Source organism: Pseudophryne corroboree, chromosome 7 (genome assembly GCF_028390025.1).
Source record: "Pseudophryne corroboree isolate aPseCor3 chromosome 7, aPseCor3.hap2, whole genome shotgun sequence".
Lineage (NCBI taxonomy): Eukaryota > Metazoa > Chordata > Amphibia > Anura > Myobatrachidae > Pseudophryne > Pseudophryne corroboree.
The window spans coordinates 251,256,082-251,272,237 of record NC_086450.1 but is presented as its reverse complement, the minus strand read 5'-3'; the positions used below and the strand labels follow the sequence as shown (position 1 = coordinate 251,272,237).

Below are 16,156 nucleotides of genomic sequence, written 5' to 3'. Positions count from 1 at the left end.
GAGCTTCGACCCCCTGGAGACCACGGCTATTTAAGTCAGCGCTGGCTATGTTAAAAGATTTAGGTTCCACTTGTGAATGGGTGAGTAGGCCGCAACCTGCAGGGAAGCAAAGAGCATCCCCTGGCTCCGCAGCGCATATTCCCCGGGCGTGGACCGGCTAGTTAACACCAGTCGGACTGGTCACAGGGCACTATATTTAATGTATAAAAGCCTGTTCTATATGTTATGTTTATATCAAAACTGTCAATTCACAGTATTTATGGATGTGTGTGACAATACTTGTAATCTTAACTGCAAAGTGTCATACTAGTTCTCTACTTATCAGCACTTATGATTGGTTCTCACCATGACTGAACTTAAGAACCACTGAAAGCCCTAAAAGACTCTGGGGCAGATGTATTAACCAAGAGAAGGCATAAGGAAGTGATAAACCAGTGATATGTGCAAGGTGATAAAGGGACCAGCCAATCAGATCCTAACTGTTAATTTACATATTGGATCTGATTGGCTGGTGCCTTTATCACCTTGCACATATCACTGGTTTATCACTTCCTTATGCCTTCTCCAGGTTAATACATCTGCCCCACTGTTCCTGTTGTGGGACAATAACAATTGCCCCTTATCAAAGTAACTCATGTCTTTACATGTACCAATGTATTCTGCATTTGACATGTTGACCACAAGTGCCTAATATCATCTTACTGTCTTATATATCCCTGATCTTTACATGTGTGGTCATAATGTTTCGGCTCATGGGTGTATCTACCCCATAGTTATCTGCCTTTAAAGGGAACGGGACACCCCTCTAAGTGCTTTGGAAATAGTTTTTTTTATTAATGCCAGGATCACATATAGTGGGGGCAGTTTTATTAAGCTACCCACGCAACAGAAATTTATTAGCAGGATAATTTTGTTTTAGAAAAAAACATCTTTATACACAAGTTTTATTTAACAATGTAGGAGTCATTTATTGTATGAAACATAAAAACACAGAATTTGACAGAACCACTTGGCACATCTAGTCTGCCTCAAACACATGTACATGTACATGCACACACACACACACACACACACACACACACACACACACACACACACACACACACACACACTATTGTTAATTTTTAGTCAGGAGCCAATTAACCTAGCAGCACATTTTTGTGGGAGCAAATCGGAGTATCCGGAGTAAACCCATACAAGAACGGGGAGGAAATACAAACTTCACATACAGTAGTTCGATCCACTGATGAAATCTAACCCATAATCTTAGTTCTGTGAGGTAGGTGATACTAACCATTACGCCATCCGTATTATGCATAGCTGCCTAGACAAACGTAATACTATTACTGGTTACTGAAGAGAAGAAACTAAAGAGGAATGCTTGCTGGATTGTATGTCAGTTTACACGCATGTGCCAATTCAAATACATATCAACGTTAATCAGTCAAAACAATTGGGTAAAAGTAAAAACTAAAGTTACACAAAATCATCAATGCACAAAAGCTTCACTCATGCCAAGTCTGAGAGTCATAAAAACACCAATGTTAACCTCCATTCCAAATTTTTTTTTGCTAAAACGTTCTCTCTCTCTCTCTCTCTAGGGTGAGATTTTTCAGAAAACATTACTTTTCTAATCACTCTTTCCGTGTCAATTTTCAGTTATTATACTCAAATTAATAGTCATTAATAATATTTGGTTTTAACAAAGGCCAGCTTAACTGTTAACCATACCAACTGCTGTCTCCACCAGTATAAATTAAAATTTATAAAATCATTCTTAAATTCTATGAATATTCAGTAAATGGCTGAGCAGTTACTTGTTCTATTTAAATAATATAATCATAACGTGTATATGAAAATTTAACAGTAATAAAACCCTCAAGGAAAATAGGCTACCACCCAATAAAATTTGCAAAGCAAAAATAATAAATACATAAATCTAATTTAAGCATATATACATCTTACCCCAATAAATCACGTAGCAGGAGACACCTGGCATGAGTGAGCTGACATGTCCCGTGCAACTCCGTTAGAGGCAGGCGTCTTTTTTGCCAAAATGTGTCCCATGAATAGGATGCACACGCAGATTCTGCTGATTAAGATGTTCCTTCCAAATTACTCTTACCTCAACGCTACGGCAATCCTGATAATCTCATTCACATCTCTCCCACAAACCCCCCCCCCCCCCCCCCCTATCATGTTTGCAACAAACTGGCCCCCACTTTTCATTTCAAACTCCATGCACCTCCTGGCCATTACAGAAACCTGGATTATTCCCTACGACACCACTTCTCCTGCTGCTCTCTCTGCTGGGGGCCTCACATTCTCACACACTCCCTCGACCCGGGGGTCACCATGGGGGTGGTGTTGGAATCCTTTTACCCTCAAGCTACACATACCAACTTATACCTCTAGAACCATCCCTTACATTCTCTACATTTGAGGTCCATGCAATACGCCTCTACCAACCTACTAATCTTCGAGTTGCTGTCATTTACTGTCCCAACTGGCATTTCCTCCAAATTCCTCAACAACTTTGCTTCCTGGCTACCTCACTTCCTCTCTACTGACATTCCCTCCATTATTCTAGGTGATTTCAATATCCCTATCGATAACCCCACAAAATCACCTGCCTCTAAACTCCTTAACCTCACCTCTTCACTTGGTCTCTCCCAGTGGACCACCTCACCCTCTCATGTGAACGGGAGCTCACTGGAACTGGTTTTCACTCACCGCTGTGATATTTCTGATTTCTCCAATTCCCCTTTTCGCCTCTCTGACCACCAGCTGCTCTCTTTCAACTTATCTATCTCTGCTTCCCCATCTCTCCCTCCTAAGGCTACCATCACTAAGCGTAACATTGAGGCTATTGATACCTCATTCCTATCCTCCCTGTTTGACTCACTTCTCTCTCCTCCTCTCTCTCTCTCACATGCCCTGAACAAGCCACATCGCTATACAATGCATCTCTTACTTCTGCCCTTGACTCTATTGCTCCGCCAACCACTATTCACCCTCACAGATCAACACCTCAACCCTGGCACACCAAATGCACCAGATATCTTCAAAAATGCTCATGTACTGCCGAGCGACAGTGGGGGGAAATCACGCTCTAAAACAGACTGCCTCCATTTCAAATTTATGCTCTCATCCTTCCGTACTGCCCTTTACCTCGCTAAACAATCATACTTCAAAATCCACATCTCTACCCAGTCTTCCAATCCCCGGCGCCTCTTTGCCACTGTTAACTCCCTCCTCTGCCCACCACCACCACCTCCTCATTGTCTGCTCTTAACTTTGCCACTTATTTCACATCCAAGATTGACTCCATACGTCAGGATATCACATCCCACAAGACCAACAACCAGCCACCACCCATCCCTTGCCACCCTTCCCCTTCCCTCTTACCAACTCTGACATCTTTCTCCCATGTATCTGGTGAGGAAGTCATGGCCCTCATCCGTTCACCCCCCCCCCCCACAACCTCCACACTTGACCCTATCCCCTCCCACCTCCTCCGCTACCTCTCTCCTTCTGCCTGTTCCCATCTTGCCCACCTTCTCAATCTTTCCCTCTCATCAGGCACTGTCCCCTCTGCCTTTAAACATACTCTTGTCTCCCCTATTCTTAAAAAACCTACCCTTGATCCAAACACTCTCTCCAACTATCGACCCATCTCTCTCCTCCCTTTTGCCTCCAAACTTCTTGAGCATATTGTCTATAATCGCCTCACTGCCTTTCTTTCCTCTCACTCACTGCTTGACCCATTCCAGTCTGGTTTCCGTTCTCTCCACTCCGCTGAAACTGCCCTCACAAAAGTCTGCAATGACCTTCATGCAGCCAAATCTAAGGGCCACTACTCTCTGCTTATTCTTCTTGACCTCTCTGCTGCTGTTGACATGTGGACCACCCTCTCCTTCCACAAATCCTTCACTCTCTTGGTCTGTGTGATACTGCCCTCTCCCGGCTGTCCTCCTACCTCTCTGATTGTTCCTTATCTGTCTCCTCTCATGATGCTACCTCCTCCCCACTTCCACTAACTGTTGGTGTTCCCCAAGGCTCTGTTCTTGGTCCTCTCTCTATACGTCCTCTTTAGGTGAACTCATTAGTTCTTTAACTTCCAATACCACCTCTATGCTGATGACACTCAAACCTACCTCTTCTCCCCTGATCTCTCCACGGCTCTCCTCACTTGTACCTCCAACTGTCTTTCTGCTATCTCTTCCTGGATTTCCCAGTGCTTTCTTAAACTCAACATGTCTAAGACTGAGCTGATCATCTTCCCACCCTCCCGCACGACGTCACCTCCCACAATCTTGTTATCCATTGATGGCACGACTATCTCCTCTAGCCCCCAAGTACGCTGTCTTGGCGTAATCCTTGACTCCTCCCTCTCCTTCAAACCACACATTCAGCACCTCTCACAAACCTGTAATTTTCATCTCAAAAACATTTCCAGGATCAGACCCTTTCTCACCCAGGATGCCACTAAGATAATTATTCACTCCCTAATTATTTCCAGACTGTAAAATTATTTTTTGTACACACACATGTGCTCGAAGGGGCCAATGAAATAAAAACCTCTACATGCGTCTGTGCTTACACAATTTCCGGGCGCAACAATAAATAGATTATATCAACAGATATCCTAATTACTCAATCTCAATACACTGTACTGATCACCAACCATTAGAACAAGCTGCTCCCACTTAATAGTCTGAAGTAAACTATAATTATGGAACAATTAAATATCTAAAGAGAGCGCATATATTCCAATAACATTTATTATATAAAAGTTTTTTACTTCTTAAAAATCAGCATAAATAATGCATACACATACATAACAACACTTATTATGCTAGGAGACACTGCAGTGTCTGATAATCAATTTCACAGCTCCAACATGATCTCAAGATTCCTATATATCATGGCAGTCCAGAGTCAGGTAAATTAAAAAGTCTCTTTTTAAGCTCCTATGGCCGAAGGATGTTTTAAAACCATTGTTGTTTAAATGGCCTGGTTTCTTCCTATGGCTATAAAGAATATATTTGCTGACCAAAAAGATGTATGATTTTTGATCCAAGCGTATTGAGTTGTAATTTAAAGTGCAGTTTCTAGATCAATATGACCTGGTGTATAATCACCAGGAGCCCGCTGTGACAAGCCGCCGCTCTAATTCACTTTTCTATTGCCAGCGTGTAGTGTGGTCCGAACAGGTGCAATGACCGGATAGGTCAATGCAGGGTTTCTCACCTCACTTCCCCGCTGACCGCGTCGTGAAGCCTCTTATAGGATGGAGCGGTTGGCAACTGCAGCGGCACAGAACAAGACGTCCCTCCACCGGAGGGGCCCCCAGACAGGCGGTCTACCTTCTCTCCAGCCAAACAGACCTAATGGTGGACATCAGAGTCAGCTGTGTTAATCTGCCAGGTGTATTGGTCACTCGTAGCCAAATAGGATAGATACGGCCAAGGTAGCGAAACTTGGGAGCCAGCAGATGTTTCCTAGCACGGTGTCTGATCCTTAACGCGTTTCTCCGTTATAACATTTAGAACGGTTTTCTCAGAAGGTATACATCAGTTGTTCACACTCTGATATTTAAACATACTGTCCTCCAATCGTGTGCTGACACTCATTATGACATTTAGGTGTGTTAAAGTGTTCTATGCATAGGTAATCTTATAACAAAAACAATTCTCTTTATAAAAGTGCATTATAGGGAACATGTCCCTTATTAGCATTACAATACAGTGTAATTCTCATATCATAATTTTATTAAACAACAACGGTCTTAAAACATCTTCGGCCATAGGAGCTTAAAAAGAGACTTTTTAATTTACCTGACTCTGGACTGCCATGATATATAGGAATCTTGAGATCATGTTGGAGCTGTGAAATTGATTATCAGACACTGCAGTGTCTCCTAGCATAATAAGTGTTGTTATGTATGTGTATGCATTATTTATGCTGATTTTTAAGAAGTAAAAAACTTTTATATAATAAATGTTATTGGAATATATGCGCTCTCTTTAGATATTTAAATATTTCCAGACTGGACTACTGTAATCTCCTCCTAACCGGCCTCCCTGACAATTACCTCTCTCCACTCCAATCTATCCTCAATGCTGCTGCCCAGCACATCTTCCTCACTAAACGCACTACGTCCACCTCCCCTCTCCTACAAGCCCTTCACTGGCTTCCCTTCCCTTTCAGAATCCAATTCAAACTTCTCACACTCACTTACAAAGCACTCACCCACTCCTCTCCCATTTACATCTCTGACCTTATCTTCCTTTACTCTCCCACCAGTCCTCTTCGCTCTGCTAATGCACGCCGACTCTCCTGTCTTCTGATTACTTCCTCCCACTCCTATCTCTAAGATTTTTCACGTGCATCTCCCTTTCTCTGGATTTCTTTATCTCGCCCCCTCAGAATCTCCACCTCTCTACAAAACTTCAAACGGGCTCTTAAGACCCACTTCTTTACCAAACGCAGCCAAATCTCATCCTAACCCTCTGTTCCATGCTATCTATGTACCCCATCTGTGTCATTCCTGTCTGTCTACCCCTCCCCTTAGAATATAAGCTTTCACGAGTAGGGCCCTCTTCCCTCATGTGTTTATCCTTTTCTTACTCCAATAATCCTCAACTGCCCAAATCCCACAGTTTTTTGGCCACCTTGGAACTTATCTCTATGTCGTTTACTGGTGTAGTTATGCTTAGTTACCCTGTACTTGTCCTATATTGTCTTCAACTGTAAGTCACTGTTTTCCTGTTTTGATTATGTGCATATGTACTCTAATTGGGCGCTGCGGAACCCTTGTGGCACCATATAGGATAACAATAAGAATAATATGCAGCATGCCTATATTCTCTATGTGTCTGTGGCTGTAACTGCATACAAAATGGTACGTTACAGTGTTTTCTAAAAAAACACTAACGTACCAATTTGTATGCGGATATAGCCACGGCCGCGCACAGAATATAGGCATGCCGCATATAATTTAATCAGCAGAAGCTGCTTGTGCATCCTGTTCTCATAGTTTTGCAATTAAGATACATTTTAAATGGAAAAAGTCACACGTAAAGACGCTTGGCGCTAGAGTGTGATGCCACAACATGGTGTGACTAGAAGGGCTGTTTAATGTGCAGGGAGTCTAGATGTAAGTGAACACATCTGTACTCTGATTACCATTGATTACACTTCCAACAACAAACAAAAAACCACCATGTATAAGTCATATTTCAAAGTGATAACTGAACACATACCTCATACTCATCAAATATTTGGCGATGATGGAAATAAGCGTGTGAAAATATTCTATAAATTCTACGGCACACCGATCCTAATTTAGCAACAGAAGACTCCTTTATGCTAACCCTGTGGAAAAAAAAAAAAGGTTTTACTCACCGGTAACTCTATTTCTCGTAGTCCGTAGTGGATGCTGGGGACTCCGTAAGGACCATGGGGAATAGACGGGCTCCGCAGCAGACTGGGCACTCTAAGAAAGATTTAGTACTACTGGTGTCCACTGGCTCCTCCCTCTATGCCCCTCCTCCAGACCTCAGTTAAGGAAACTGTGCCCGGAAGAGCTGACATTACAAGGAAAGGATTTTGGAATCCAGGGTAAGACTCATACCAGCCACACCAATCACACCGTATAACTTGTGATAACATACCCAGTCAACAGTATGAACAACAACAGAGCATCAGACAAACCTGATGCAACCATAACATAACCCTTATTTAAGCAATAACTATATACAAGTATTGCAGAAGAAGTCCGCACTTGGGACGGGCGCCCAGCATCCACTACGGACTACGAGAAATAGATTTACCGGTGAGTAAAATCTTATTTTCTCTAACGTCCTAGTGGATGCTGGGGACTCCGTAAGGACCATGGGGATTATACCAAAGCTCCCAAACGGGCGGGAGAGTGCGGATGACTCTGCAGCACCGAATGAGCAAACACAAGGTCCTCCTCAGCCAGGATATCAAACTTGTAGAACTTTGCAAAAGTGTTTGAACCCGACCAAGTAGCTGCTCGGCAAAGCTGTAATGCCGAGACCCCTCGGACAGCAGCCCAAGAAGAGCCCACCTTCCTTGTGGAATGGGCTTTTACTGATTTTGGAGGCGGCAAGCCAGCCGCAGAAAGAGCCTGCTGAATCGTGTTACAGATCCAGCGAGCAATAGTTTGCTTTGAAGCAGGAGCACCCAGTTTGTTGGATGCATACAGGATAAACAGCGAGTCAGGTTTCCTTGACTCCAGCTGATCTGGCTACATAAATCTTCAAAGCCCTGACTACATCTAGTAACTTGGAATCCTCCAAGTCACGAGTAGCCACAGGCACCACAATAGGTTGGTTCACATGAAAAGATGACACTACCTTTGGCAGAAATTGCGGACGAGTCCGTAATTCTGCCCTGTCCATATGGAAAACCAGATAGGGGCTTTTACATGACAAAGCCGCCAATTTTTGACCACTTTCCACGTGAGATATTTTAACTCCACGGTCTTAAGCGGCTCAAACCAGTGAGATTTCAGGAAACTCAACACCACGTTAAGATCCCAAGGTGCCACTGGTGGCACAAAAAAGGGGCTGCATATGCAGCACTCCCTTTACAAACGTCTGAACTTCAGGTAGAGAAGCTAGTTTTTGTATGAAAGAAAATGGATCGGGCCGAAATCTGGACCTTAATGAACCCCAATTCTAGGCCTAAAGTCACTCCCGACTGTAGGAAGTGAAGGAAACGGCCCAGCTGGACTTCCTCTGTAGAGGCATTCCTGGCCTCACACCCAGCAACATATTTTCGCCGTATACGGTGATAATGTTAAGCCGTCACGTCCTTCCTAGTCCTTATCAGCGTAGGAATAACCTCATCCGGAATCCCTCTTTTCTACTAGGATCCGGCGTCCAACCGCCATGTCAAACGCAGCTGCGGTAAGTCTTGGAACATACAAGGTCCCTGCTGCAACAGATCCTGCCCTAGAGGCAGAGGCCATGGGTCCTCTGTGAGCATTTCTTGCAGCTCTGGATACCAAGTCCTTCTTGGCCAATCCGGAACAATGAGTATTGTTCTCACTCCTCTTTTCCTTATGATTCTCAGCACCTTGGGTAAGAGAGGAAAAGGAGGAAACACATAAACCGACTGGAACATCCACGGTGTCACCAGTGCGTCTACAGCTATCGCCTGAGAGTCTCTTGACCTGGCGCAATACCTCTGTAGGTTTTTGTTGAGGCGGGATGCCATCATGTCCACCAGTGGCAGTTCCCACCGACCTACAATCTGCGCAAAGACTTCTTGATGAAGTCCCCACTCTCCCGGGTGGAGGTCGTGCCTGCTGAGGAAGTCTGCTTCCCAGTTGTCCACTGCTGACAGTGCGCTTACGTGATTCTCCGCCCAGCAAAGAATTCTGGTGGCTTCTACCATCGCCACCCTGCTCCTTGTGCCGCCTTGGCGGTTTACATGAGCCACTGCGGTGATATTGTCTGGTTGAATCAGAACCGGTTGGTCGCGAAGCAGGGTCTCCGCTTGACTTAGGGCGTTGTATATGGCCCTTAGTTCCAGGATACTGATGTGAAGGCAAGTTTCCTGCCTTGACCACAGCCCTTGGAAATTTCTTCTCTGTGTGACTGCCCCCCACCCTCGGAGGCTTGCATCCGTGGTCACCAGGACCCAGTCCTGAATGCCGAAGCTGCGACCTTCGAGAAGGTGAGCACTCTGCAGCCACCACAGGAGAGACACCCTGGCTCTGGGGGATAGGTTGATTAACCGATGCATCTGAAGATGTGATCCGGACCACTTGTCCAGTAAGTCCCATTGGAAGGTCCTCGTATGGAACCTGCCGAAGGGAATGGCCTCGTATGATGCCACCCTCCTTCCCAGGACTCGAGTGCAGTGATGCACTGACACCTGTTTTGGTTTTAATAGATTCCTGACCAGTGTCACGAGCTCCTGAGCTCTCTCTATTGGGCGATAAACCCTTTTCTGGTCTGTGTCTAGGATCATGTCTAGGAGAGGCAGATGAGCTGTAAGAACCAACTGCGACTTTGGAATATATAGAATCCAGCCGTGTTGCCGTTACACTTCCAGAGAAAGTGATACGCTGTTCAGCAACCGCTCTCTTGATCTCGCTTTTATGAGGAGATCGACCAAGTACGTGATAATAGGGACACCTTGCTTCCGCAGGAGCACCATCATTTCCGCCATTACCTTGGTGAATATTCTCAAGGCCGTGGAGAGACCAAACGGCAACGTCTAAAATTGGTAATGACAATCCCGTACCGCAATTCTGAGGTACGCCTGATGAGGTGGATAAATGGGGACATGAAGGTATGCATCTTTTATGTCCCGAGTCACCATAAAATCTCCCCCTTTCAGGCTTGCAATAACCGCTCTTAGCGATTCCATCTTGAACTTGAACCTTTTCAGGTATTTGTTCAGGGATTTTAAATTCAATATGGGTCCGACCGAACCGTCTGGTTTCGGGACTACAACATGGTCGAATAATAACCCCCTCCTTGTTGAAGGAGGGGAACCTTGACCACCACCTGTTGAAGATACAATTTGTGAATTGCAGTTAACACTGTTTCCCTCTCGTGGGGGGAAGCCGGCAGGGCCGTAGGTGAGGGGGCATCTTCTCAAAGTCCAGCTTGTATCCCTGAGACACAATATCTATTGCCCAGGGATCTAACAGGGAGTGAACCCCTTTGTGGCTGAACTTACGAAGGCGTGCCCCCACCGGGCCTAGCTCCGCCTGTGGAGCCCCAGCGACATGCGGTGGATTTTTGTAGAGGACGGGGAGGACTTCTGTTCCTGGGAACTAGCTGTGTTGTGCAGCTTCTTTCCTCTGCCCCCGCCTCTGGCAAGAAAGGACGCACCTCGGACTTTCTTGTTTCTTTATTCGAAAGGCTGCATTTGATAATGTCGTGCTTTCCTAGGCTGCGCAGGAATATAAGGCAAAATATCAGAATTACCAGCTATAGCTGTGGAGACCAGGTCCGAGAACCCTTCTCCACACAATCCTCAGCCTTCCATATGCCTCTTAAGTCGGCATCATCTGTCCATTGCATATTCTACAGGACACGTCAAGCAGAAATCGACATAGCTTTGACTCTAGGACCCAGTATACTCATGTCTCTTTGGGCATGTTTTATATATATATACCTATCTCTTAAGACAGCATCTTTAATATATATATATATATACATACATACTAGGGTCTCAATCTCTGCTGATAAGGTACCTGTCCACGCTGCCACAGCGCTATAAACCCATGCCGACACAATCGCCGGTCTGAGTAGTGTACTAGAATGTGCATGCTATCTGCAGGATCCCTGAGAATAGCTAGTGCTACCTTCTGTGCAAACGTGACACCCTAGGGGAAGATTCCCATCACATCATGGCCCTAGTGGGGAAAGGATACTGCCTGAGAATTTTTTGTGGGAAGCTGCAGTCTCTTGTCTGGAGATTCCCGCTCTTTTTCCTCATGAGAGGAGGGAAATTTACCTCAGCTTTCTTCCCCTTAACATGTGTACCCTTGTGTCAGGGACAAATGAGTCATCAGTGATATGCAAATCATCTTTTATTACAATAATCATATATTGAAAACCTTTCAGCCATTTTGGCTGTAACTTTGCATTATCGTAGTCGACACTGGAGTCAAACTCCGTGTCGATATCAGTGTTTATTATTTTGGATAGTGAGCATTGTGAGACTCTGAAGGTCTCTGTGACATAGGGACAGACATGGGTAGATTTCCTGTCTGTTCTCTAATCTTTTGTGCAATAAATTCACCTCAGCACTTACACATATCCAAACAGGTGTCGGCGTTGTCGACGGAGACACCCTCTCACACACATTTGCTCTATCTCCTCCTTAGGGGAGCCTTTTACCTCAGACATGTCGACACACACGCACCGACACCACACACACAGGGGATGCTCTATTTGAAGACAGTTCCCCCACAAGGCCCTTTGGAGAGACAGAGAGTATGCCAGCACACACCCCAGGGCTATATGACCCAGGAATCACACAGTAACTTAGTGTTAAACCCAGTAGCTGCTGTATATATTGTTTTTACGCCAAATTTATGTGCCCCCGCCCCCTCTCTTTTTCACCCTCTCTATCGTGCTTCTGCAGGGGAGAGCCTGGGGAGCTTCCTCTCAGCGGAGCTGTGGAGAGAAGATGGCGCTGGTGAGTGCCGAGGAAGAAGGCCCCGCCCCCTCAGCGGCGGGCTTCTCCCGCGATTTTGTGTAAAATTAATGGCGGGGGCTCATGCATATAACAGTGTCCAACTGTATATATGCTGCTTTTTGCCAGGAGGTAATCAATTGCTGCCCAGGGCGCCCCCCCCCCCTGCGCCCTACAGTGACCGGAGTGTGTGGGTTAGTGTGGGCGCAATGGCGCACAGCTGCAGTGCTGTGCGCTACCTCATATGAAGACAGGAGTCTTCTGCCGCCGATTTTGACGTCTTCTTGCTCCAACCCGCCGGCTTCTGTCTTCTGGCTCTGCGAGGGGGACGGCGGCGCAGCTCCGGGAACGGACGACCAAGGTTAGGTTCCTGTGTTCGATCCCTCTGGAGCTAATGGTGTCCAGTAGCCTAAGAAGCGCAACCTAGCCGCAGTTAGTAGGTTTGCTTCTCTCCCCTCAGTCCCACGTAGCAGAGAGTCTGTTGCCAGCAGAAGCTCTCTGAAAATAAAAAACCTAACTAAAATACTTTCTTATTAGCAAGCTCAGGAGAGCTCACTAAAATGCACCCAGCTCTGTCCGGGCACAGATTCTAACTGAGGTCTGGAGGAGGGGCATAGAGGGAGGAGCCAGTGCACACCAGTAGTACTAAATCTTTCTTAGAGTGCCCAGTCTCCTGCGGAGCCCGTCTATTCCCCATGGTCCTTACGGAGTCCCCAGCATCCACTAGGACGTTAGAGAAATAATAATATTTGTTTGCTAAATAAACTTACTTGATGATGTGTATAATACACTGTATATTGATAACAAGCGAAAAAAATCAGGGTTTATAAATATTCATGATGTAGGAACACACATTTAAATTAACATACAATTTTTATATTCAGAACAGTGTCCTAATTCCTACCTTAATAAACCTTATGAGTCACAAGACAATGGCAGTTTTTTTTTTTTAACTTAGAGTAAAAAAAAGAAATAGCACTCAATATAGTCCAAACAAATAAAATGGCACAATGCCATACATAAATAATCTGCAACATACCCCAATGAAGGCTGCACTCCAAGGGACTTTTCATAAAAAGAACCACAGCAGCCAGGTAGGGTGGAAAATCTGACATCCTGGCTTCTTTAAAATATAAAATCATTGATTATGTGCCAGTTATGATCAGAGGTGGTGACAGACAACAAGCCCTTTTGAGACTAGAATCCAGACAGATTTTTACATTAAATACGATACATCCTTTTGGGCTATATGAATATCTTTCCTTCAATTGTTTTTTCAAACCCCAATTGTTGCAGTTTATTCTTGACATTGGATTTATTTACTATGTCTGGCTCTTTTGGAGCAAGTTAATGTGACAACACCATGACTGTTACATATTAAGTTTTGTCTAGCAAATGTCATGTTAATGGGATGTCATGCTAGTGCTAAGTGTATGCTATGTTTTAATTGTAAATTCCTTTATATTATGTTGTTTTAATTGCTATATCGTAGTATTATTATTATTATTATTATTAAGGATATTTAAGTAATGCGGGCTTCACTTAATCTGGTTGTTACTAGTCTTTGTGCAACGCAGACAGGGAAGGTAGTGGCTGAGTGCTGACATAGCCAAATGTCACATGCTGCGCAGAACCCGGAAGGTAAATGGTTGTGTGTGTTTGGTCTATGAGAATGGAGTAATATCCGAAATGTCAGATTTTGCACACTACGTGGTTGCTGTGTGTTTTTTTTATATGGAAAAATCCCTTGGAGTGCAGCCTTGTTTGTGGCTTGTTAGTATATAAAAAATAAATACAATGGAGAGAGGGTCCAGCTCTCCCCGTAATATTAATGAACTGCAGCGGGTGCCGGCACAAAAAACATAGCAGGCACACAAACAGGTGCAGGACTCCTGGCGACTGTAAACAAATACTCTCAAGACTGCCGCAATGATGTCAGCTTGAGAGTATTTGTTTACAGTCGCCAGGAGTACTGCACCTGTATATGTGATTATATATATATATATATACACACACACACACTGCTCAAAAAAATAAAGGGAACACTAAAAGAACACATCCTAGATCTGAATGAATGAAATATTCTTATTAAATACTTTGTTCTTTACATAGTTGAATGTGCTGACAACAAAATCACACAAAAATTATCAATGGAAGTCAAATTTATTAACCCATGGAGGTCTAGATTTGGAGTCACCCTCAAAATGAAAGTGGAAAAACACACTACAGGCTGATCTAACTTTGATGTAATGCCCTTAAAACAAGTCATAATGAGGCTCAGTAGTGTGTGTGGCCTCCACGTGCCTGTATGACCTCCCTACAACCCACACAAGTGGCTCAGGTAGTGCAGCTCATCCAGGATGGCACATCAATGCGAGCTGTGGCAAGGAGGTTTGCTGTGTCTGTCAGCGTAGTGTCCAGAGCATGGAGGCGCTACCAGGAGACAGGCCAGTACATCAGGAGATGTGGAGGAGGCCAACAACCCAGCAGCAGGACCGCTACCTCCGCCTTTGTGCAAGGAAGAACAGGAGGAGCACTGCCAGAGCCCTGCAAAATGACCTCCAGCAAGCTACAAATGTGCATGTGTCTACTCAAGCGATCTGAAACAGACTCCATGAGGGTGGTATGAGGGCCCGACGCCCACAGGTGGGGGTTGTGCTTACAGCCCAACACCGTGCAGGACGTTTGGCATTTGCCAGAGAACACCAAGATTGGCAAATTCGCCACTGGCACCCCTGTGCTCTTCACAGATGAAAGCAGGTTCTCACTGAGCACATGTGACAGACGTGACAGAGTCTGGAGACACCAAGGAGAACGTTCTGCTGCCTGCAACATCCTCCAGCATGACCGGTTTGGCAGTGGGTCAGTAATGGTGTGGGGTGGCATTTCTTTGGAGGGCCGCACAGCCCTCCATGTGCTCGCCAGAGGTAGCCTGACTGCCATTAGGTACCGAGATGAGATCCTCCGACCCCTTGTGAGACCATATGCTGGTGCGGTTGGCCCTGTGTTCCTCCTAATGCAAGACAATGCTAGACCTCATGTGGCTGGAGTGTGTCAGCAGTTCCTGCAAGACGAAGGCATTGATGCTATGGACTGGCCCGCCCGTTCCCCAAACCTGAATCCAATTGAGCACATCTGGGACATCATGTCTCGCTCCATCCACCAATGCCACGTTGCACCACAGACTGTCCAGGAGTTGGCGGGTGCTTTAGTCCAGGTCTGGGAGGAGATCCCTCAGGAGACCATCCGCCACCTCATCAGGAGCATGCCCTGGCGTTGTAGGGAGATCATACAGGCACGTGGAGGCCACACACACTACTGAGCCTCATTTTGACTTGTTTTAAGGACATTACATCAAAGTTGGATCAGCCTGTATTGTGTTTTTCCACTTTAATTTTGAGGATGACTCCAAAACCTCCATGGGTTAATAAATTTGATTTCCATTGATAATTTTTGTGTGATTTTTTTGTCAGCACATTCAACTATGTAAAGAACAAAGTATTTAATAAGAATATTTCATTAATTCAGATCTAGGATGTGTTATTTTAGTGTTCCCTTTATTTTTTTGAGCAGTATATATATATATATATATATATATATATATATATATACATATACATACACACACACGCACACACACATATATATATATATATATATATATACACATATACATACATATATATATATATATATATATACACACATATACATATATATATATATATATATATATATATATACATACACACACACACACACACACACACACACACACACACACACACTGCTCTAAATCAGCCGGCACTCCACGCTTGTGAACAACTGGTCCCGGTACCTAGTGCAAATAACATACACTCTTCCAACACGGCATGGCACTCAAAGGGACTCCTCTCAATCAGTGTTTAATAAGGATATAATTTCAGCGGTATCGCATCAACATGTTTCGAGGCATCAGCCT

General features: G+C 44.7%; 1 protein-coding gene across 3 annotated transcripts in view; it reads right to left on the bottom strand.

Moving 5' to 3' along the window:
- Positions 1-16,156, bottom strand: part of MOB4 (MOB family member 4, phocein) — a 307,243-nt gene that overhangs the window by 94,697 nt on the left and 196,390 nt on the right. For 2 of the 3 annotated variants that reach the window (XM_063934094.1, XM_063934096.1), the window contains exons 7-8: positions 13,235-13,318; positions 7,269-7,380 (exon numbers count right to left, since the gene is read on the bottom strand). In XM_063934094.1, coding sequence (XP_063790164.1) covers positions 7,269-7,380; positions 13,235-13,318 — 196 coding nt within the window. The remainder of the gene's footprint in view (positions 1-7,268; positions 7,381-13,234; positions 13,319-16,156) is intronic. The other variant, XM_063934095.1, reaches the window with a different exon arrangement.